Genomic DNA, 22519 nt, shown 5'->3' with positions numbered 1-22519 from the left:
CTCCTTGTGATTCCTCAAACGCCTGCCTGCTCTGCCCCATCCCTGCCCTAAAAATCCAACCTTCCTGTGTGAAGACTGACCAGAGCCCCCATGTCCACTGGTCTCCCAGCCAGGGTCAAGGCCTCACTGATGTATCTGTCTCCCTCAGTAGACAGGGGATCACTGAGAGTGGAACAGGCCAGACCTAATTCTACATCCTCAGCACAGAGCCTGACACACAAGGACATTCAACAAAAGCTTGTCCCTCTGGAACTATTCATCAGTCCCACATGTCACCGCCAGTGGCTGGCCTCCCTCACTCCTTAAAGAGCTCGTTCTGCAAAGGTGTTGAGAGTTCTAAGGCACAATGCCAAGACTAAGGCTCAGATGTGGTACAGAATGGGCTGAGAGCTTCCTTCTCTCCCAGATGTCAAAACCGCTTAATTTCTTCTGCCTGTACGGGGGCAGAGCATATGAAGTAAGGGGTTCTTGGCCAGGCCAAAGACAGAGCCCAGGACTCACCTGGCTTGGGCCGCGGACCTGGCGGGCCTGTTTCTCCTGATCCCGCAGCCACTGCAGGTAGGATTCTCGAGCCACCTGCTCCTCAATGGCCTCATTTGTGGCCTCCCAGTCTGTGGCCCGCTTCTTGTCTTCCAGCATTTGCTGTTCAATCCATGACTCCTCTGATGTTTTTATGGCATTCTTCATCAGGGACTGCTCTGCAAACTGTAAGGCAGGGAGGAACAGGCATGTGGGGTGACACTCTGAACTCTGGCCAGGAACCAGAACTGGCTCAGGACTGTGGGCCTATAGGCCCAGAAGAGAGGAGATAGGAAGTCAGGTACTCTTACTAAGCACGCCCTGAGCAGGCTGCCTAGTCATCAAGAATTGGGGGGAGGCAGGCTTTGGTAGTGGGACTTGTCATTCCAAACTCCCGTACTCAGAAGCCCTGCTCCCAACCCTAAGACACCTTGAATGAAGTACTAGGTCTGGGGCAACCAGGTGCTGGAATTTGAAGATGCCTCACCCAGCGATGGCTCAGGTTCGTAATACCGAGACCTTCCTCACCTACGCCCAGACAGAACAAGGAGAAAAGATCACCTGAGAAGTTAGCTGAGTGTGCACAGGGTGAAGGGAGTATTTGGACATTCAAGGGGACAAGGGGATGGTATCATCACGGGAAGGGGTGTCACAAATTGTGGGACATTGTAGGAGAGTGCTTTTGTCAGGCGATGAGACACAACAACATTTAAAAAAATGAAGTAATAAAAAAATACCAGAGCATATTCTAGGCATTAAGTTTAAGTATTGCTCTGTGAAATTCGAACAATTATTTTAATGCAAATACACACACTACACACCAATATGTCTGTGCATTAAGTTATGATGTAAAATATAATTTTTTTTACCTATGTAGAATAATCCGAAAAGTACATAAAGCTCTATGTTAGAACAAACCAATTTAAAAATGGGCAAAAATGGGGTGCCTGGGTGGCTCAGTCGTTAAGCGTCTGCCTTCGGCTCAGGTCATGATCCCAGGGTCCTAGGATCGAGCCCCACATCGGGCTCCCTGCTCAGGGGGGAGTCTGCTTCTCCCTCTCCCACTCCCCCTGCTTGTGTTCCTGCTCTGTTTCTCTCTGTCAAATAAATAAAATCTTTAAAAATAATAATAATAATAATAAAAATGGGCAAAAATGGGCACCTGGGTGGCTCAGTCGGTTAAGCGTCTGCCTTCCGCTCAGGTCATGATCCCAGAGTCCTGGGATCAAGCCCCACATCGGGCTCCCTACTCATCGGGGAGGCTACTTCTCCCCCTCCCTCTGCCACTCCCCCTGCTTGTGCTCTCTAATAAATAAAATATTTTTTGAAAAAAGTCTAAACACACAATTTCCTCAAAGAAGATATACAGATGGCAAATAAGCACATGAAAAGATGCTCAACACCATTTGTCACCAGGGAACTGCAAATTACAACTCATGAGGTACCTTACCAGTTGGAGATATCAGTTAAGAACTGTAGCTTCACAGAGATATGGATGGTTACATGAGAAGTATTTCTAGATAAATGTATACACACGGGTTAGTATACACAAATTGATCTCCTTGCTCTGTCAGCTGAAAGGACCTAGAAGCAAGGACACCCCAGTAGTAAGAAGCACACTCAGCACCCAGATCTTGGTTTCTAATAACATACTGCAATAAAAGGAACCAGAGCTCCTTGGACAAATGGCTGGTTCTAGGACTGGAGCAAGATATATACAAGATAAACCTGGAGCACCTCACAGTGCCAGAAAGTAAGAAAGTGCTACAAAATGAAACACAATAAACAAACCAAAACCAAAAAAATAAAAAATAAAAAAAAAACCCCAAAAAACAAAAACAAACCCAACAAAAAAATCAATCCACCACCACAATGATGGGGGTATGTCAAAGCGATGCAGTTGGGAACCAACTGAGAGCTCTCCCAATAGCCAAAACTGGAACAATGTGAGCATGAAAATAAATAAAAATAGTACTGGATTATAACTCAAAATATAGAAGCATAAAAAAATACCCTTGAGTCCACAGTGATATAAATAAATGGGGGACAAAAGACAAATCTCCCTTGCAGAAGAATTCTACATAATTTATGTAGATACTCTGCCCTCAAGAAGATGGAGCATAGGGGCGCCTGGGTGGCTCAGTCGGTTCAGCAGCTGCCTTCAGCTCAGGTCATGATCCTGGGGTCCTGGGATTGAGCCCCGCATCGGGCTCCCTGCTTGGCAGGGGGCCTGCTTCTCCCTCTCCCATTCCCCCTGCTTGTGTTCCTGCTCTCACTCTGTCAAATAAATAAATAAAATCTTTAAAAAAAAAAAAAGATGATGGAGCATAACCTCCACTTCTTCAGTGTAGGCTGTACATAATGACTTTCTTCCAAACAGGACAGTATGGAAAAAGGAATGGGGGGAGAGAGTAATTTTGCAGTGGAGAAAATTTGACCAACAATACTCCCAGGGGTCAAGGTCAACATCAACAGTCATAAATCATGTTCCCAGTATTTACCATTGATAAGATATGATGAGAATGGTATTTTACCACTGTGATCTTCCTCCCTAAAACCCATAACCCTAGTCTAATAAGAAAACATCAGACAAATTTCAAAAGAGAAACATCCTACAATATACCAGACCAGTACTCCTCAATACTGTCAAGGTCATCAAAAACATAAAAGTGTGACAAACCGTCACAGAACAAGGGACTCTGACAGGATGACTTTAGTTAATAATACTGTACTGTAACAAATGTATCACAGTCATCCAGTATGTTAATAAAAGTGAAACTGTGTGCAGGGGGGAGGAGGATACACGGGAACTCTACCTTCTCAATTTTTTTTGTAAATTTAAAATCATTCTAAACTTAAGTCTACAAACAAGCAAACAAAAATCCTTAAGGCATTCACATTTTTTTAAATTAAAAAAAAAAAAAGAAACGAGTGGGGCTGGGGAGCCTGGGTGGCTCAGTCAGTTGAGTGGTCTGCCTTCAGCTCAGGTCATGATCCCAGGGTCCGGGGATCGAGCCCCACATCGGGCTCCCTGCTCAGTGGGGGCCTGCTTCACCCTCTCCCTCTGCCCCTCCCCTGCTTGTGCTTGCTCTCTTTCTGTCAAATGAATAAACAAAATCTTAAAAAAAAAAAAAAGAAACGACTGGGGCACCTGGGTGGCACAGTTGGTTAAGCTTCCAACTCTTGATTTCAGCTCAGGTCATGATCTCAGGGTCGGGAGATTGAGCCCCAGGTTGGGCTGTGCGCTCAGCACGGAGTCAGCTTGAGATTCTCTCTCCCTCTCCCTCTGCCCCTCCCACTCGTGCTCTTTCTCTCTAAAATAAATAAATCTTAAAATCTTAAATCTTAGGGGCGCCTGGGTGGCTCAGTCATTAAGTGTCTGCCTTCGGCTCAGGTCATGATCCTGGGGTCCTGGGATCGAGCCCCACATCGGGCTTCCTGCTCAGCGGGAAGCCTGCTTCTCCCTCTCTCACTCCCCCTGCTTGTGTTCCCTCTCTCGCTGTGTCCCTCTCTGTCAAATAAATAAATAAAATCTTTAAAAATAAGTAAAAAAAAAAAAAGAAAAGAAACAAGTGATCAGACCACAAAAAGTCATGGATGAATCTTAAATTTAAGTACGTGGCATTATGTGAAAGACAGTCAGAAAAAAATTACATACTGTTATGATTCCAATTCCATTACATTCTAGAAAAGACAAAACTAGACTCTGTAAACAGATCAAAGATAAAAACAAGGAAATTCAGAGAAACTGTCAGAGCCAAGAAGAGCCAAAAGAGACATGACAACTAAATTGTAGGAAGGTCTCCTGGATGGGATTCTGGAACGGAAAAGATCTTTAGGGAACGACTGAGGTCATTTAAATAAAGTATGGTTTTTTAGTTAATGTATCAATACTGGTTTATTAATTGTGACAAATGTCCTATGCGGATATGTTCATCATAGTGGGGAATACGGAAATTATCTAATCTTGGTAATTTTGTAAATCTAAAACTGTTCTAAAATTAAGTCTACTTAAAAAACAAAATAAAAAAAAACAACCCCTATGTTGGAGGGTGTGTGGTGTTAGGGTGTGCGTTTCCTAAAATGAGGCCGGGGCACTTTCTGTTTGTAGGAAGTGAAACCCCAATAGAAGACAGCAAAATCCCCAGAAGATGACTGTTTATGAGAGAGAACAAGAACCCGTCAGCATGGGCTGGAAAACCGTACTGCCACCTTCTGAGCACCTACTAGGCAGCAGGCCCAGTGTTAGGCATGTTCTGTAGCGGCCGAGCAGGCAGCCCACATTACTTGTATAATCCGCCCTAGGTCCCAGAGCCAGTAGTGCTCCGGCCAGGCCTGTACTTTTAAGTCTCTGTGACCACAGCTGTCTAGAACTGCTCAGTTTCGGAGGATCCATGCAGGTACCGAGATACCCAGACCAAGCCCGGGTTCACAGTTCCCAGATGTGCCTCCTCCATATCCCAAAATGCCAACCCTCAACAGGCACGAAAAATGGGTAAGCCAGCTCAGACGCACAAATGGAGAGCACCGAATGAGCCCCAAGAGATCACCTTGGGTAACTCCCTAGTTTTACAGAGGTGAGAGCTCAGGGGCAACTCAGGGGACATGTCATTTTTGTGGGATAGGCCAGAACTGAGACGTCAAAAGAGGTTTCCAGCCTCTCTATCCAGCAGCCATCCTGGGCATGGGGACCCACTTACCCCGGGTTTGAATGATGGCAGGCCTAGCCCCACACCAATGGTGGCCTTGTTGGGATTCACCACTGAATTGTAGTGGATATTCCGATGGTAGCTGACGCGGATGGGCTCATCCTCGGTTTGATGGATCCCATGGAATGTGTTGATGGGTTCTGCAGAGAAAGAGAAGGAAGGAGCACCCGCGGCGGGCTGGGCAGGGCAGGCCGCTCAGCTGCCCGCCGCAGAAGTACCTGTGCTGTACTGGTACACCTCCACGGGCCGGTTGTACATCTCTGCCATGGCCTGCATCTCAATGTGGTTGCCGTGGCAGTTGTTTTTCCTTTTCCTGTTGATGTAGGTGGTGAAGTCCTCGGTGACATAGTTGGAGAAGTAGTCCGCATTCTTCATCTGCGGAACAGATCGGAGGGTCGGGTCCGGGCGGGGAAGGGATGTGCCCACTCTGCGCCCCCCCGCCCCCCGCCCCGAGGCCTCCGCAAGGTCTCACCAGATAGTCCATGCAATGCTTTCGCACCACCTCATGCATGTCCTGGTCTCCGTACACCTGGTCAGCTGTGGGGACAGAAGGAGAGGCAGGGGTCAAGAGCTGCCACCGGAGAAGAGTTCCACGTCCTGGAACATCCTTGGGGGTGGAGGGCTGCGGGCCAGGGAAACTCCTTTTCCTATACTACAGCCTGGAGCGTGCTTGGCTTTGTGGGCTGGAATGGGGTCACGGAAAAAAGAGGCAGGCAGGGACAGTCTTTAAGAACGGGAGAGTACAGGCGAGAGGAACGCAACCCAGGCAGATGAGTTTGTCCGGGGCCTGCCCGGCCACTCAGACAAATCAACAAACATTTTAAGTCCCCTAAGTGGCCTCGAGCACCAGCAGCTCCACACTCCCCCTTCACTCTGCACATGAGGAAGCTGAGGCTGAGGGAGAGTTTGTGGCTTCACCAAGGTCACACAGCAAGTCAGTCTGAGAGAGTCAACTCTAGAATACAGTTTTCCTGACTCCTGGGAGCCAGCATGGCCTTCATAGGTCACAAATAAATAAATAAAAAAGAAGAAGAAACTAAAAACTGGGCTCCAAGCCCAGTTCTCCCAGGTACCAGTGAGCTAAACGACCAGAGGCAAGCAACCCAAGTGTCCTGAGCCTCAGAGGCTTCACGTGTAAAACAGGAACAAGCAGTAACTCCCTGGCAGGCCTCTTATAGGATCAACGAAATCATGGGTATAAGGTGATCAGTACGGGGTTTGGGACACAGCAGTCACTCAGTAAACCAGAGCCCCCTACCCGGAGTGGGGCCTGAATGTGGGGTACTGTGTAGGTGATAGATGTGAGTAAAATCCTGCCCCTGTCTTACAAGAAGCACATAATCTAGCAAGAGAAGTAAGACACATATGAACATAACTTAAGCTTAATTCGGGAAAGGCAGCCTGCCTATGGCCCAAACGATCTAGGTGTCACAGGGTTTCGGTCAAAATAAGAACCAGGCTCCCCCTGCCTTACTTGAGGATCTTCACACATGCCATTTCCTCTTTTCGGGGCATTCTTTCCATCCTCCTCGGCTGCCTACTTGTCACACACCCATGTATTCTTTATACAGTTGCCCAGCCCTCCCACCCTCCAGAGCACTTCTATCATTAGATTTATCAAAGGTGTGTACAGACTTCCTCTGCCTGACCACTCTGACTCCCACTGAGGGCTGAGAGCAAGTCACATCCAAGTCCACCCCAGCTCAGGGCCCGATACAGTACAGGAAATCGGGACCAGCTTGCTGAGTGGATGGACAGGCCAGAGGAGCCAGGGAGTCTTCTCCCAGGGAAATTAAAGTGGGCTTGAAGATGGGGCACGCCTGATGTCCGCTGGCTAAGACGAAGAGGGAATTTCCCTTTGTCTCTCCAAAGGACCGTTGTTCTGATGGGGTCTCCCTGGGGCACTGGGGCAGGGGCAGGTCCCACTGTTTCAGGGAACACCGCAGAGGTCTTCCAGGACAGCCAGTCTACCTCTGAAGAATCGCCTTTGTTGCCCTCCCCTTCCCTCCCTGGAGGATTCTGTGAGAGGAGAAAAAGGCTGCTCTGAGACAGAAAATGGGGCCCATGCCTGTCTCACGTCCTCTTAGAGGTGTGGAGACCTGGGGGGGGGAGCTGTGAAGGCGGGAAGGGGTAGCCCCTTCACCGATGTAAACAAGGATGTGGGTTCTGTGGCCACACTCTCCCCCACCCCCCCAGCAGCATTTCCAGCAAGTCACGTGCCCTGCGCAGAGGCTGGGGGCCCCCTGCTGCCGCCTTTCTTAGAAGCCCGGGACCACAGAGGCCGCTGTGGCTGCAAGAGCTATTTATGTAGAATGAGCTTGGGGGGCTGCGGAGGCAGTGCTGCCAGCAGCTGCAGTAAACAGGGACTGGGACGGCGGCAAGGGGGTTAAACAGGGGCCGGCCTGCCAAGCTCTAGGAGGGGGCTGAGATGCTCCTCAGGAAGGATCGACAGGCATTTCCTGGGAGATGGATCTACCTGAGCTAGATGCCGGATGCAAGAAAACAGAGGAAAGGGGAAACTGCAACAGGGAAGGGAGCTGAGGGAAGCTTGTGAAGCCCCCCCCCCCATTGCCCTGCCATTGGCCCCCTTGCCTAGCAGAAAGGCCCTGCTGCCTCCTAGCTGTGTGGCACTGGACAAGGCCTTCGAGCTCTCTGGGCTGCAATGTCTTCATCCGTGAAGTGGGGAGAGTACTACTCTTCCTTTCACAGGGGGCTGTCAAGACGACGGGTAGGGTTTGCTGAATGCCTACGACGTCCTGGGTGTTCAAGAAATGAACCTAGGGGCTCCGCTTGTCATGAGTGGACGACGACTCTCTCAGATAGCTAACCATCCCCGAGTCAGTCAGAATGTCACCGGAACCACTCATTAAGCCCTTCCTCATTTCTGTCGCACTCCCTCAACCAGAGGAAAGCCCCGAGCAAGGAGTCTAGGCTGTCCCGCCTCACACAGGCAGGGAGGGCTCTCTACCTTTCCTGAATCCAAAGGTCCACAGGCCTACCTCCTGTGTCCGTAGTTCAAATCTTTAGCAACCAAATTAACAGCAAATTGAAAATACACGCTTCACGAAACAGGGTCCTTAAATGACTTTCTCTACCTACCTACCTGTAAGGTTTCCCCTTCTCAATCCTAAGATGCACTGATAGGTGGTACCGTACACACATTTAAATCACAGCTTTTGTTGGGGGTGGGCGGCATGACCCACCTCACTGATTATAAGATATTAAGCTGGTTCTGGGATCATCAACGCGGAAGAAAATGTGCATATCTGAACACCAAGGAAACCGAGCAAAAATACCTCCCCAATGGGGGTGAGAAGGATCTTTTCAATGATATTAGGATGGGATAACCACCCAAGGCAGGGCTAAAACACAGGAAGTCCTCATCGAGGCAGTGCTTGTCTGACTTTGCTAGCCCCACCTCTGTCCTCCAGAAAGCCCCCTCCTCCCAGAGGGTTGGCATATGGGACTAAGGGCTGGGCTGGACTTCCCTGTGGGGGCCAAGGTGGGGGAAAGGGCCCAATGGACCTGCAGAGGTAGGGGAATTCAGAGAACTTGTTTTGATAGAAACTGAAACTCCTCTTGCTGACGCTGCACTTGTGGGCAATCTGCACCTGCTCTCCCCTCCCAGAGTCCAGCTGAAGGGGGTCCCCCACTACCTCACCTCTGTCCCCAACCCAAAGAGGGCTCGGAAATCCTCAGGACAATACCACAATTGGTTCCACCAAGGCCTTTTCACATTCCAACTTATTTCATCTTCACCCCAAAAAGCCCTACTTTACATAGGAGGGATAGGATAACTGAGGTACAGAAATGTGGCAGAGCTGGACCTCAGGGGAGGGTAAAGGCCAGGCTCTCAAGGAATACCTGGTAACTTCAAACACTGATGCTCCAGGTGACGTTACCACTACCCCTAATCCAGCTATCACCTTAGCCGCCTGCCTGCTGAGGGCAAGGCCTGATTCTGTCTGCCTCAGTTTCCCCACCAGCACAAGCAGGAATCAGCTGGAACCCTGGAAAGGCCTGCAAGTGGGCAGGACTTACACAGAGGTCAGCATAAACCTTACCTCCCCACAGCCTACGTCTGTCCTTTCTCTGAGCATGCTGAGACATGAGCAGAGAAAGGCACATGTGCACACACACACACACACACAAAGCCAGCAGATCCTGCCAAAGATGTTCCCTGAGGGGCGCCTGGGTGGCTCAGTAGGTTAAGCGGCTGCCTTCAGCTCAGGTCATGATCCCGGGGTCCTGGGATCGAGCCCCACATGGGGCTCCCTGCTCAGCGGGGAGCCTGCTTCTCCTCCACCTCGTGTGTGCGCGCGCGCTCTCTCTCTCTCACAAGTAAATAAAATTTTTAAAAAAAAAAAGATGTTCCCTGACCAAATATCCACACCACCCTCACAACTACAGAGACCTATCGCATTCAGCAAGTAGCTGTCCTTACCGTTAACCAAGATTAAAGGTTGGATAAGAGGCAAAGCTATATAAAGCGAGGACCCTTACCTCCTTCCTACCCTTTGCCAGGGGTTAATGGGAGGGAGGAAGAGCCAATAGCTCTTACAGGCTTGCCTCCACCTCCTTCCCCTGCTGCCTGGGGGAAGGTCCCTCAAACCTCTGTAATCCCTCCTCCTCAGGCTCTCTAAAATAGTCACTATTTGCCTAAGAGTTATGTGGAGAAGCAGGACAGCAGAGCCTGGACTACCTACAGGAGTTTAATTAAGCACAGGGCCCTACTATTTGTTTGAGAGGCACCTGGGAACTGTCTCCCCACCAGGCTGCCTGCCCGCCTGCTAGAAGAGCCGCAGCAAGTTCTGCTGAGGACAGAAAAGGAAGCCTGGTGTCTGCAGGCAATCTAAAAACAAACCACACAAATGTGTGTACACACAGCAGCAGGGGGAGACAGGAACCTGATCTGTTCCCCACTTGCCTCCTGGCCCCACTGAGGAGATGAGCCAGGAAAAAGGCCTCCCCTGCCTGTCAAGCGGCTATGGTGTGCACCTGGCCCATGGCCCCAAATGGCACACCCTCAATGGGGGAGACACCCTAGGTGAGGGGAGACAGAACTCCGTCCTCTTGATGGCCTGGTCTCCGAGATGCCCGCTCTTCTACTCAAGGATGCCCATGGCCAAGTTGGGGAAACTGGGACAGAAAGAGCCCAATGGCCATGGGTGTCCATGGGAATCTTCTCCTTCTGGCCTAGTTCAACCTCAGACACCTATGTCCTGAGGCTGCCTATGTGATCTAGGTAATAGGGTGCTGGCTTTCTCGCAAGGCCTCAGTTTCCCCATTCATAAAACAGTCAAAATTAATCGAAGATCCACCCCCGCGACACGTGATGGTCCAGGCTAATGTTTCTGGGCCCCATTGTTCTAACATGTACAGCTCCAGCTGCTTCCTCGTGGCCCGTGCAGACAGACGCCCATGTGGCTTCCACTTTGCCCACAGAGGCCAGGGCCAGGGCCAGAGGTTTTCGCTGAGTCAAAGTCCTATGGGGAGAGGGCCGGAGAGATGCAGACCCATGTTTCCAGGAGGAGGTTATCTGAGCCGAGCAGGGGCAGGGTGGGCCACAGGGTACCTCAGGAACGTGGGCTCCTCCTTCCACCCAAGCCTTCACTGATGCTCACAAGTCCCCAACAGGAGGTTGTGGGAGAGAGCAGTGAGTACTGGTTCACACGAGGGACACCCAGACCTCAGAGGCAAAAGAGGGTAGAAAGCCACCTGCCTCAGGATTCCCAACAGTAGAGGACCACAGGCTCCTAGTTAGAGGAAGCAAGGCCCAGAGAGGTCAAGGAATATACCTGAGGTCACCCAGCCAGTCGACAGCTAAGCTGAGAAGCTAGGGCTTTCCCAGGGTCATAGAAAGAACACGTCCTTTGGACACGTCTGGGCTCCCATGCCGGCTCCGCCGCCAATGACCCCAAGCGTGTCATTTCCCTTTCCTGAGCCTCAGTCTTCTCACCGGTCTCATGGGATAACGATCCCAATTTTGCAGGTGAATCTGAAGCACCCAGCTGAATGCCAGCAAACAGTCAGGGTCAAGGAACAACACTGTGGCCTCTGTGTGTGCAATCCCCTCTCCAACTCCAGCTTTTGGTTATGTGCTCCTTCCACTATGCAATGCGTGGCAGGAAGCTAGAACCTGTAGGCCTTCTCATCAGAGCTCAGGTGCTCTGCCCCTGCTGCCTGTCCCTGCACAAGCTAGGCTGGAAGCAGAGGGACATCAGAAAGCCCGAGGACAAAGTCCCCTTCCCAGGCACATGTCCTGTGCACTCTGGCCCAGGGAAACCTCCAGATGAGGCCTAGAGACCCAGGAGCCACATACTTCCAGGGAGTGGCCATGGGGCTTCTGAGGTTTTACAGAGAAAAGCCAAGGGCAGTCCAGTTGGGGGAAATGGGTAGCCATAGTGCTGATAGGGAAAGGCCTTCAACCTGCTGCGGTCAGCTCTTCCTGTAAGCTCAGGCCCTTTACTGGAAGGCCCTTGAGGGGGGTGTCAGAGGGTGTTTGGGGAGGTCAACTGGATGGACACACATGAAAATATTGCTGTTTAGGGGCGCCTGTGTGGCTCAGTTGGTGAAGCGACTGCCTTCGGCTCAGGTCATGATCCTGGAGTCCCGGGATCGAGTCCCACATCGGGCTCCCTGCTCAGCAGGGAGTCTGCTTCTCCCTCTGACCCTCTTCCCTCTCGTGCTCTCTATATCTCTCATTCTCTCTCTGTCAAATAAAGAAATAAAATCTTAAAAAAAAGATTAAAAAAAAAGAAAATATTGCTGTTGAAATGAAGGGGGGAAATCAGAGGGGGGAGACGAACCATGAGAGACTATGGACTCAGAAACAAACTGAGGGTTCTAGAAGGGAGGGGGTGGGGAGGATGGGTTAGCCCGGTGATGGGTATTAAGGAGGGCACGTACTGCATGGAGCACCGGGTGTTATATGCAAACAACGAATCGTGGAACACTACATCAAAGACTAATGATGTAATGTATGGTGACATAACATAATAAAATCAAATGAAAAAAAAAAGAAAATATCCCTGTTGATATGGATTACTGCACAAGCCAGGTCCTTACTAGCTCCAACATCTGCCTCAAAGGCGGCCTGAGACCAAGGTGCCCAGATGCATTCTCTTACACTCACTCCACCAGCAGCCCCGTTTGCCCCACATCTAGCCTGAGGCTTCAGCACAGGGCCTAGCACCTAACAGGCCCTGACCTATTCTTTCTTTGCCTTCCTTTTGTCCAAGATGCCCCCAAACCCAGCTCTCTTTCTAGGAAACATCCCAGGGAGAACACAGGATTGAGCCACAGGGTTAGAAAGGGTGGCATTTTCCTAGCCCAGCAGAGTCCACTGCCTGAGCCTCTTCCGCTTGGTAGAACAGGGAGGCAAGCACTCAACCCACCTAAACTTCTACTCATTCAACAAACATTTGTGGCTCTGAGACCCCACTGAAAACAGCGTTCAAGCTTCACCACTGCTACTGTTCCCTGAGGGTCTACCAGGTGTCAGGCACCAGAGGGATTTACTGAAGTGATCTCATGTAACCATTACCACTCTGGGTCTTCTGCCTCCTGTTACAGCCTCGGAAACAGGCTCAGGAAAACAGAGCTGCTTGCCCAAGTTCGCACCAAGAATCAGTGGCACAGTCAGAAGTGGAGTCAGTCCAGGCTACCAGGAGACACGGGGCTAGCCACATGGTGAGAGAATAGCAGACCTTGTAAGGATTCAAGGAGCCCTTCACAATCAACACCATTTCACAGATGGGAAAATGGAAGTTTTTGAATCATGGCCAGAACTGGAAGACAGGGCGTCTGACTCCTACTTCAAGGCTCCTATCAGAGGGCCCTTCTCCCTGGTAGATAGCAGAGCCCCAACAGAAGGGTCAGATCACATTCCCAAATTCCCCCGGACAAGGGCCTTCAAACTGCCTGCTGGGTCACAAGATTCGGAGCCAGAGCGGCCTCAAGGATGTCGCTCGGACTGGATAGATGTTATTAAGGAATTATGAATGTTGTTAGGTAGGATAATAACACTTTGGTTATGTTAGAAAAGAAAGAATCCTTATCTGTTAGAGAAACATACATAAATATTTACAAATGAAACGATCTGATGTTGGGGTTTTGCTTTAAAAATACTCGTTTCAGGAGAGCAAAAAAGAGTGGGCAGGGTAGTGATGAAACAAGGTTGGCCAAGTGTTGACGACTCTTTTGAAGATGAACGATGGGTGTACATGAGAATTCACTATTCTACTTTTCTGTAAGTTTAAAAAAATTCTATGATCCCAGGGTGACAGCAGTGTGCTGTGGTTAAGAACATGGGCCTCAGGTCGCCTGAGTGGCTCAATCGGTTAAGCGGCTGCCTTCGGCTCAGGTCATTATCCCAGGGTCCTGGGATCAAGCCCCATGTCAGGCTCCCGGCTCGGTGGGAAGCCTGCTTCTCCCTCTCCCACTCCCCCTGCTTGTGTTCCCTCTCTCGCTGTCTCTCTCTGTCAAATAAAAAAAATAAAAAGAACATGGGCCTCAGACTAACCCAACCGAGAGACTCCCAACTCTACTATCTGACCCTGGGCAAGTCACTTCCCTGCTCTAAGCTGCTTTTCTCTTCTGACACATGGAAACCACAATAGTTCCTACACTTAACCTAGCTTGGAGGGGAATGAAAAAGGGTTTCCTTTAGTGTCTGACAGTGCAATCTGTCCCTAAGTAACATTTTTTATCACTATTATTGTTATTACTTTCACACCACCGCACTGCCTCATGACCAAAGGATAGAGGCCAGATACTAACTTGAAGCTGGGGTCTGGAGCCCCTGCAACACCAGTAAACTCTACCCTCAACCCCGTCTCAGGGGTTACTCCTAAACACCAGAAACAGCTCAGGGGCAGTCCTAGGCCCTTGAAAGCTAAGGCACAGACTCACCTACAGCCCGGAAGAGACAGGCACCGTCCTCCTTCATCTGCTTGATGATGAAGCCCTTCTTGTCTCTCAGGGCCTTTTCAAACCAGTGCTCCTGCTGAAGGGAAGAGGTGGGAGTCAGCAACAGGAAAGACCTGTACCCCCTCCCCAGGGCCCTGCCCTCTAGGTTCCCGAAGGGCCCAGCTAACTGGCTGAGAGGACACTGGGCGGGGTCAAGTTCCCAGCCCTGCTTGACACTCCATGCACATGGAGGAGGAAGAGACCCTTTCTTTTAGGGAATCAGTCATTGTGTGAGCAGAATACTTGCTCCCAGAGGGGTCTCATCTGTTTTCTGACAGGCCCTGCTGACCATATTGGGAATCCAATACTGGGCTCCTTCAGGCAGCCAGAGGCCCAGACCCGGCAAGTACCCGGGGGTGGGGCCTTGGGGACAGGGATGGACCTGGCTCTATCTCAAGGAGTTCCCCAGTTCACCTGGGGACCTTCTAGCCACTTAAGGTAGGGAAGATGTTGAGGAGGGAGTAACTGGCTAGAGCCTAGATCCCAAGCCCTACACGTATAGCTAGGGACTGTCAAAATATATCATACAAGGCAAAATGCATACGCTGTATGATCTCACTCATAGCTGAACCCGTTTAACGTATATATGCATGTGCATACAAACACATGAGAGTTGCAAAGACCATACAACAAAATATCCCCAAAAGTTGGTATTACACAGGATTTTGACTTTCTTCATGAGAAATATGCAATCCCTTGTCCAAAATTCCAAAACTCAAAAAGCTTTGAAAACCAAAGTCTTCCTCTTAACTCATTTGCCATCATTACCTGACCTGAGCTGGCAGGAACCTATTTATCCCACTTGGCGGTGAATATTCAAACATTTCTATGCAGAAACATTCAGGTGTATGGTTATGAAGTACTACCACAGACCCCACCAGAGGTGTTACATAACACACAGTACACACACCAGGTTTTTCTAAATTCTGAAATTTCCCTAAACTCCAAAGCACATCTGACCCCAAACGTTCAGGTTCAGTGAGCCTGTACAAATGTTTATCTTCAGACTTAAAAAAAAATAATGGAGAGATGAATAGGCAGAAAAGAGGATGTTTAGGGCAGTGAAACTACTCTGTATGGTACCTTAACGGTGGTTATGTGTCATTATACATTTGTCCAAACCCACAGAATGTAGAACACCAAGAGTGAACCCTAATGTGAACTGTGGAATCTGGGTGATTATGATGTGTCCTACATGGACACTGACTGTAACAAATGCACCACTCAGGTGGGGGGCTGTTAATAATGGGGGAGACTATGCATGTGTGAGGGCAGGGTACAGTATGTGGGAACTCCCTGTTCAATATGGGAACTCTTGTTCAGTTTTGCTGTGAACCTAAAACTGCTCTAAAAATTTAAGTCGAGGGGCTCCTGGGTGGCTCAGTCGTTAAGCATCTGCCTTCTGCTCAGGTCATGGCTCCAGGGTCCTGGGATCGAGCCCCGCATCGGGCTCCCTCCTCAGTGGGAAGCCTGCTTCTCCCTCTCCCACTCCCTCTACTTGTGTTCCCTCTCTCGCTGTCTCTGTCAAATAAACCTTTATAAAAATAATTAATTAAGTCGATTAAAAAAAATGTCCATGTGTCACTGAAAACATATTTTCCATTTCAAAACAAAATCAGAAGCAGCAGACCTTTCCCAGGCCCCTCACGCCCTCTGCTGGCCACCAGAAGAAGCCAGCCTTATCCAGCATATGGGCTAGGGACCAGGAATCCCAAATCCCCTCCTTTGGGACACTACCCTGCCCAGGGATTTAGAGGATCCGGGCTCTGACTAGACAGAGGGGATCACTTCTCTGCAGTCCACTTTCCCCCAGCAGAGTAGGAAGTACAAGGTTCGGAGGCTCTGCATTTCAACCCCACCCCTGTCACTCACTCGCTGTGTGATTTCAGGTAAACTACCTGAATTCTCCAAGCCTCAGTTTCCTATCAAACGAGGGATATGTAATCTACCTGACAGAGCTGTGAAGAAGCTCAGAGCAGCCTCAGGGCCTAAAAAGGCTTGGTAAATAACAGGTCCTCAGCCACAGAAGGGGCAAGACTGGCACAGACACAGACCACGTACAACTGAGAGGCCCTCAACAAGCCCCACTGGAGTAGCCGGACAGTAGGGGATGCAGAGCGGGGTGATGAGGGAATGCCGCCCAGTAGCCCCACCATTAGGGCCCACACCCCAGGAAGGTGTGGCTGGCTTGCCAGAGATGACAAAGGCACCTGGAAGCCCTTAATGGGCTTCCATGGACAGCAGAGAGACTCTTGTTTGTGCACAACACTCCAGCACGTGCCTCACCTGCCCCAGAGGCTGTGGACTAGCACACTTCAGCCAGTTTCCCCCAGTCCATCCCTGCCCTGCAGGGATACCCATCTCCCAACACCACGGTACCTGCCCCAATCAGGGGTCACCAGCAGGGAAGCTGCAACTGGGACTACAGGCCCACACTGAGCAGAAAGAAAAGTTCTAAAGAAGGGCGCATAGTAACCTCCTGCCCTCTAGTGCAGGGGAGAAGATTGAGGGGGGAGGGGATCAAAGAGGAGGAGAAGGGCTCCTACTTATTCCTCCAACAAGGGTCTACCAGGCAGCTGCCAAATCAGACCCCGGCTGTAGTAAGCCAGGCAACGAGGACAGCGCAATGAATCAGACTCGGTCTCTACCCTCCGTAAGCTTGCTGACTGCTGGAGGGCATGGGCAAACAGGGAATGACCATGCACAAGTGTGAGCAGGACAGTGAAGAGCTAACACAGTGCTATGAAATACACAGGAAGGGACCTAACCAATCATTAAGGTTGGCACCTGAGAAGAGGTGCCACCTGATGGAAGGGTTAAAACACGAAGACCTCCAGAAATGCTTGTTAACTGGGTAAAAAATCACTTCAGGGGGTGCCTGGCTGGCTCAGTCGGAGGAGTACGCAATTCTTGATCTTGGGGTGGTGAGTTCAAGCCCCACATTGGGTGTGGAGATTACCTAAATACATTTAAAAAATCACTTCTACCACAAAGCACCAGGGATGCCAAGAGAGGCCCAGCAGTGAGTCCAGCACAACTAAAGTTCTGGGTGGGACTAGGCAGGTAAACAGGGTGGGGCCAGGAAGAAAGATGAACTCATATTAGCCAAATGCCTGCCCCGTACCAGATGCCTGATGCAAAAGGTGACTTCATTTAATTGTTCTTACCACAGCCCAGGTGGCAGTGAGCTTTATCCTCATTTGACAAAAGCAAAAAGAGCTGGGGTTTGGGCACCAGCAAAGCCTAGTATAGAGGCAAAAGGGGAGGCCTCATGAGCCACAACATGGAGACATACCTGGCAGCCCATCCTGGGAAAATCCTGGTTTGTCCCTAAAAATGAAGGAGGCCTAATGAGCATACCCTTTGCACAAGTAGGGCTTTGGTACTGGGACGATCCGGGCCTGGATCTGGAGGCCAAACCACGACCCTCCCACTGGCTTTGGCACCAGCAGCCTTAAGGGCTTTGGGTCTGGCTGAAACCCTGACTCTCCTTTTGGGGAGAGAAAACAGGGATGCCATGGTCCTGGGCTCCAGGAAGAGTTTAGAGTCCCAGAAGCCCCTAGCTTAGTCTCCTCCTTCCCCTGGCTAGACAGGAGCCTCTGAGAAAGGTGCCAACTTGGGAGTTGTTTAGGAAAGTGGCCCAGGAAGGAAACGCTGGTGGGAGAGAGGGATGGGGACTAACCCTGCCATTGGTAAGTTTAAGCTGCATCAATGCTCTGGCCTGAAAAAGTCAAGTCCAGACAGTGAATCTCACAAGCCCACTGCTGAGCCTGCGGGCGAGTCCCTCCACATCCCTGAGCCTCCACAAGGGGGCTGGGCAAAGCTCTCTGACATCAGGGGATCCCAGGTGCAAGACTCTGCAACCTACTGGTCCAAAGGCCCAAGAGAAGTTGAAGCAGACTGTGGGACCCAACTGACTTGGGTTCCAGTGCAGCTCCACCAATTATCAGCCATGTGATGAACCACTCTGAACACTCCACAGTTTTCCAATCTGTGAAATGGGATAACAAGCTTCCCAGTAACAGGGTAACTGGAAAGACTCAAATGTTACATGACTTTGCCCAGTAGGAAAGCACTTAATGGGTTCTGTTCTCCTCCCTGGAAGGGAAACAAGAACGCTCCTGTAGGAGGCCTAATGATGACCACCCAAAGATATCAGGCCCTAATCCCGGGAACCTGTAAATGCTACTTAGTAAGGAACAAGGGTCTTCAGTGTGATTAAGGATCTTGACATGGGGAGATTATCTTGGAGTTTCTGGGCAGGACCTAAATGCAATCACAAGTGTCCTTAGAACAGCAGAGAAGACCTGACACAGAAGAGGAGACTGCACATAAACAGAGAAGACGGTGTGAAAACAGGGAGAGGATGGAGTGATGCAGCCACAAACCAAGGAGAGCCGGCAACCACCAGAAGCTGAAAGAGTACTGGATTCTCCCTAAAGCCTCTGCAGCGACTACAGCCCTGGCAACATCTTGATTTTGGCCCAGTGAAACTGATTTTGGACTTCTGGCTTCCAGCACTGTGAGAGAATAAATTTCTGTTGTTCTAGACCACTCAGTTTGTGGTAATCTGTCACAGCAGCCACAGGAAACTAATACAACTCCCTTGAAGCACTCGCTGGTGGGAGCCATGGGGCAATATGGCATGGTTCCACTCCCACAGGATCCACCTCTGTAGCATCCCCCCAGGGAGAGAATTAAAATGAAGGCAGCAGGGGCCTGGAATTCCCCCTCCGAGTCTGGGAAGCTACTGACCCTGCCTATCAATGAATGAGCTGCCACCGAAAGGGGAGGGGGCAGGGGAAGATGGCAGCAGGAATAGCCGCTCTCAGGCAGATGTCTTCTCAGAGCCCAGGGCCAAGAGGTGTTTAATATTCTGGCCTTCACAGCTCTGTCCCAGCAAGCCTGATGCCAAGACCACCCTTCTCTCCCCCCAAAACACCCAGGAACACTGGCTCAGCTCCATGGGCAAAACACAGGCAACCCATCCGATGAAAAACAGGCGCACTGCTCTCTTAGGAGCAACACAAGCTTCTCCAGGGCGAAGGAATGGGAAAAGACCAAGGCCCCCGAACCTACTGCCGGGCCACTGATGGGGAGAAGGGAGAGGAGATGGGTTAAAAAACGAAGATTCTCATTATTCTGCAACGACAAGAAACAGAGTACTGGCGCACGCTACAACACGGATGAGGCTTGAAAAGAATATGCTAAGTGAAGCCCGATACAAAGAACCGCACATTGTATGGTTCCATTTACATGAACCATTCAGAACAGACAAATCAATCAAGATGAAAAGTAGATTAGTAGTTGCTGGGAGGGGATGAGGGCACTAGGGGATGGTGATGGTACAGGGTTTCTCTGCAAGTGATAAAAATGTTCTACAAGTGATCATGGCAGTAGGTGCACAACTCTGTGAATACGCCAAAAGCTACTGAATTGTACACTTTAAATTGGCGAATTCTACGGTGTGTGAATGACATCTCAATAAAGCCGTTAAAATTAAACAAGCCCAAGGGCCTATAGCACTACCAGGGGAGAAGAAAGCCAAACACTGCTTGAAACTTTACAGCACACCCCCACAAGCCAATGGGCCTCACCCAAAACTTTCAGAATGGGTAGGAGGAGTGGGGAGCAGGGAATTAAAGACGAGATCACAACTAGCTTCCGAGAAATGAGTCCAACCTCCCTCCTCACTGTTACCATTTTAAGGCTGGAGAAACTGAGGCCCAGATAGAGGAAGTGCCTGAAGACAGAGGACTCAAACCCAGACAGCCAGGGAAGGGACTACTTCCTGCTGTAGGACTCTGTCTCCCCGCCAAAGGAATCAGCAGGTTTCCTAGATGCCAAAGCTCGGCTATTACAAAGGATTCCAGGAAGAACCAGATGATCCCGGGAAAACTGCAAGAGAAGAATCAGCCAAATTGAGGTGGGCCAGGTCAGGTATTCATACACTCAATAACCCCGGGCATGGGTGGCCTTTTGGGGAGAGGGGGAAAAAAAAAAAAGCTGAGAGTTTGCCTAAAGCCATGAAACAGCCAAGCAGGAGATCCTGGGGTTTGAACTCAGGCCTGCCCAGCTCCAAAGCCCAAACTTTTTCCACACTACCCCCACACCATCCAGTAGGCCCCCTGACAGGCAACCCCCAAGCTTATTATTCACCGTAACACAGGTGGACATAAAATTCACTGTCTGCCAACCCCAAGCCTCACACTGAACAGACACCTGTCCTGCCCACCAAGCTTGGATGGGGGGGAGGGAAGAAAGGGGCGGGGGGAACCCAGATTTTCCTCAAAAGACACCCACCATTCTCTGTCACCTCCAACTCCAGAGGGCTTTGGCATGAGTTCCCTAAAATCCCAAAGCTAAACGACACTTCCCCAGCTCCTTCCCTGACCAGTGAGGAAACGGAGACCCAGAGAACACAGACCTAGCTATTCTGGTCCATCCAGCAAAGCTCCAGCAGAGCCAGTGGGAACCTAGGTATCCTGACTACAGTGCCAGGTCCAGCTTCTCCCACCACTGGAGCATGCATGTTCCCCTCTGAAAATGCTCTGTGGGGTCCTCAAGCCCAGGAGACTTACAAGCCACTCTCTTCACAGGGTAGACTCAGTAAGGCAGCCATGCCTGGAAAAGGAAACCCCTGACATTACCACCAACGCCGCACCAGGACCCCAGGGTGCCAAAAGGGCTCCTCAAGTCCTACAGTAGTCACAGCACCCGAACAAACAGGAAATCTGAGTAGTCAGAACAAGGATTCACCATCTGGGCCTCCTCTCAACAACTCCTCTCTTTCCCAGGAGATCTAATGGGCCTCCAAGGCTACAAATGCCCCAGGGGACAGTTCAGGACCAAGACTGGAACAGCAGGAAGCATCTTCCCTCTTCTCATCCCCAAAAAGTCCCAAGTTGGATGAGGCGAGGCAGGGAGAAGCATCTTAATTCTCTCGTCCCAAGAAGTGAGAGAACAGGAAAAGCCTTTCCTCTGTCATCAGGAAGATGACATGCAGCCACAGAGCTTTACTTCCATGTTCTGATGGGAACAAGTATGAGGGAGGGAGCCTAGGACATGCACAAGGGGTGTAAGGAGAGGTCTTTCTAGTCACCATGGCAGCACACAACTTTCTTCCTTTATGTCCTTGTGCTTATTTCTGTGGAGAAAAGGCAGACTCCCCCAACCAGGAAGAGAAACGATTCCTGGTCCTGACCCTATGGGCTCCGACAACTGACTTTACCTGCATAGTCAAGGGTAGAAAGGGAGCAAGGACAGGGTGCTCAAGACAAGGCCCTGGCCCCTGTGAAGTGAAGAAAGATTTATCTGAACCAAGGGGAAGAGAGATATGGGTAGAAAATTTCCCTGGAGTGGGGCTATCTCTGGTGAGAACAAAGCTTGTTGAAAGCAATTCAGGAAGCTCAAAACATTTCCCTGATCCTGGAAATGAGAGGCAAACAGCTGGGTCAGGGACAGACTCAGGGGAGGCCTCAGCCACCACGTCCCCAGTACCTGGCAACCTTCTCATAGACAACAGGGAGATCTTCCTGGTAAGGGGTTCTTAGGACTATGAAGAGCACCCACGTCTTTCTGTTTAATGGAGGAGGCCGCAGGCCACACTGGAGAAGACCTCATGTCCCTCTCACTGGTGAGAAAGGACTGCCTGGTTGCAGGGTGGTGGAGAGAGCCTCATACTCAAGGGGGGAGCTCAGGCCCCTCCCTAAGGTGAAGGATCTCTTGTCCCTGAGAAGCTTAGGCCCCTCGGAAGAGGCTCAACTCTTCCTCAGAATCCCATCCTATCCATGTCCCAAGGGGAGTGGGTAGTTCTCAGGATTTAGTTCACAAATGGTCTGAGGCTCAAGTCCCCAAGGCAAAATATCTTAAGTCCCTAAAAGGTCCCTATGACTGGGGTATACATATGCTATCTGAACTGAGGTGACAATTACTCTCAGGGAAGACTCAGGTCTCAGGTCCAAAGGTGGGCTGCGTTGTCTCACACACCAAAGAGAAAGTTTAAACTCTTGAGGGGGAGACCCAAGAGCCTACTCCCTAGGGACCTAGGGCCCAAAGTGGAAGGAGACTTTCTGTTCCTGAGGAATACCTTAAATTCCTTGAGGGGGAAGCCCAGACATCATCTCTAGAGACACACCAGTCACTGAGGTATGTATGGGTCTCTTGTCCTTGAGGGCAAGTTCAAGTGTCCTTGGCTCAATGGGTCTCAGGCCCTGAAGGCAGACTCAGATCCATGGGGAGGCCTCAAGCTCCATCTCTGCGACTCCATGCTGCCCATGTTCCCTGAAGAGTGGTATCAGGCTACAGTTCCCAAAGCAGGG

The 22519-nt window shown here is 50.4% G+C and overlaps 1 protein-coding gene across 3 annotated transcripts in view; it reads right to left on the bottom strand.

Moving 5' to 3' along the window:
• OTUD5 (OTU deubiquitinase 5) overlaps positions 1-22519 on the bottom strand; it is a 28145-nt gene that overhangs the window by 2758 nt on the left and 2868 nt on the right. For 2 of the 3 annotated variants that reach the window (XM_025857435.2, XM_025857436.2), the window contains exons 2-6: positions 14142-14235; positions 5701-5765; positions 5447-5603; positions 5220-5368; positions 502-705 (exon numbers count right to left, since the gene is read on the bottom strand). In XM_025857435.2, the coding sequence (XP_025713220.1) occupies positions 502-705; positions 5220-5368; positions 5447-5603; positions 5701-5765; positions 14142-14235 (669 nt within the window). The remainder of the gene's footprint in view (positions 1-501; positions 706-5219; positions 5369-5446; positions 5604-5700; positions 5766-14141; positions 14236-22519) is intronic. The other variant, XM_025857437.2, reaches the window with a different exon arrangement.

Source organism: Callorhinus ursinus, unplaced genomic scaffold (genome assembly GCF_003265705.2).
Source record: "Callorhinus ursinus isolate GAN/ISIS: 27379988/994484 unplaced genomic scaffold, GSC_fseal_2.0 scaffold16, whole genome shotgun sequence".
NCBI classification, from domain to species: domain Eukaryota; kingdom Metazoa; phylum Chordata; class Mammalia; order Carnivora; family Otariidae; genus Callorhinus; species Callorhinus ursinus.
This window is presented reverse-complemented; position numbering and strand designations above follow the sequence as displayed.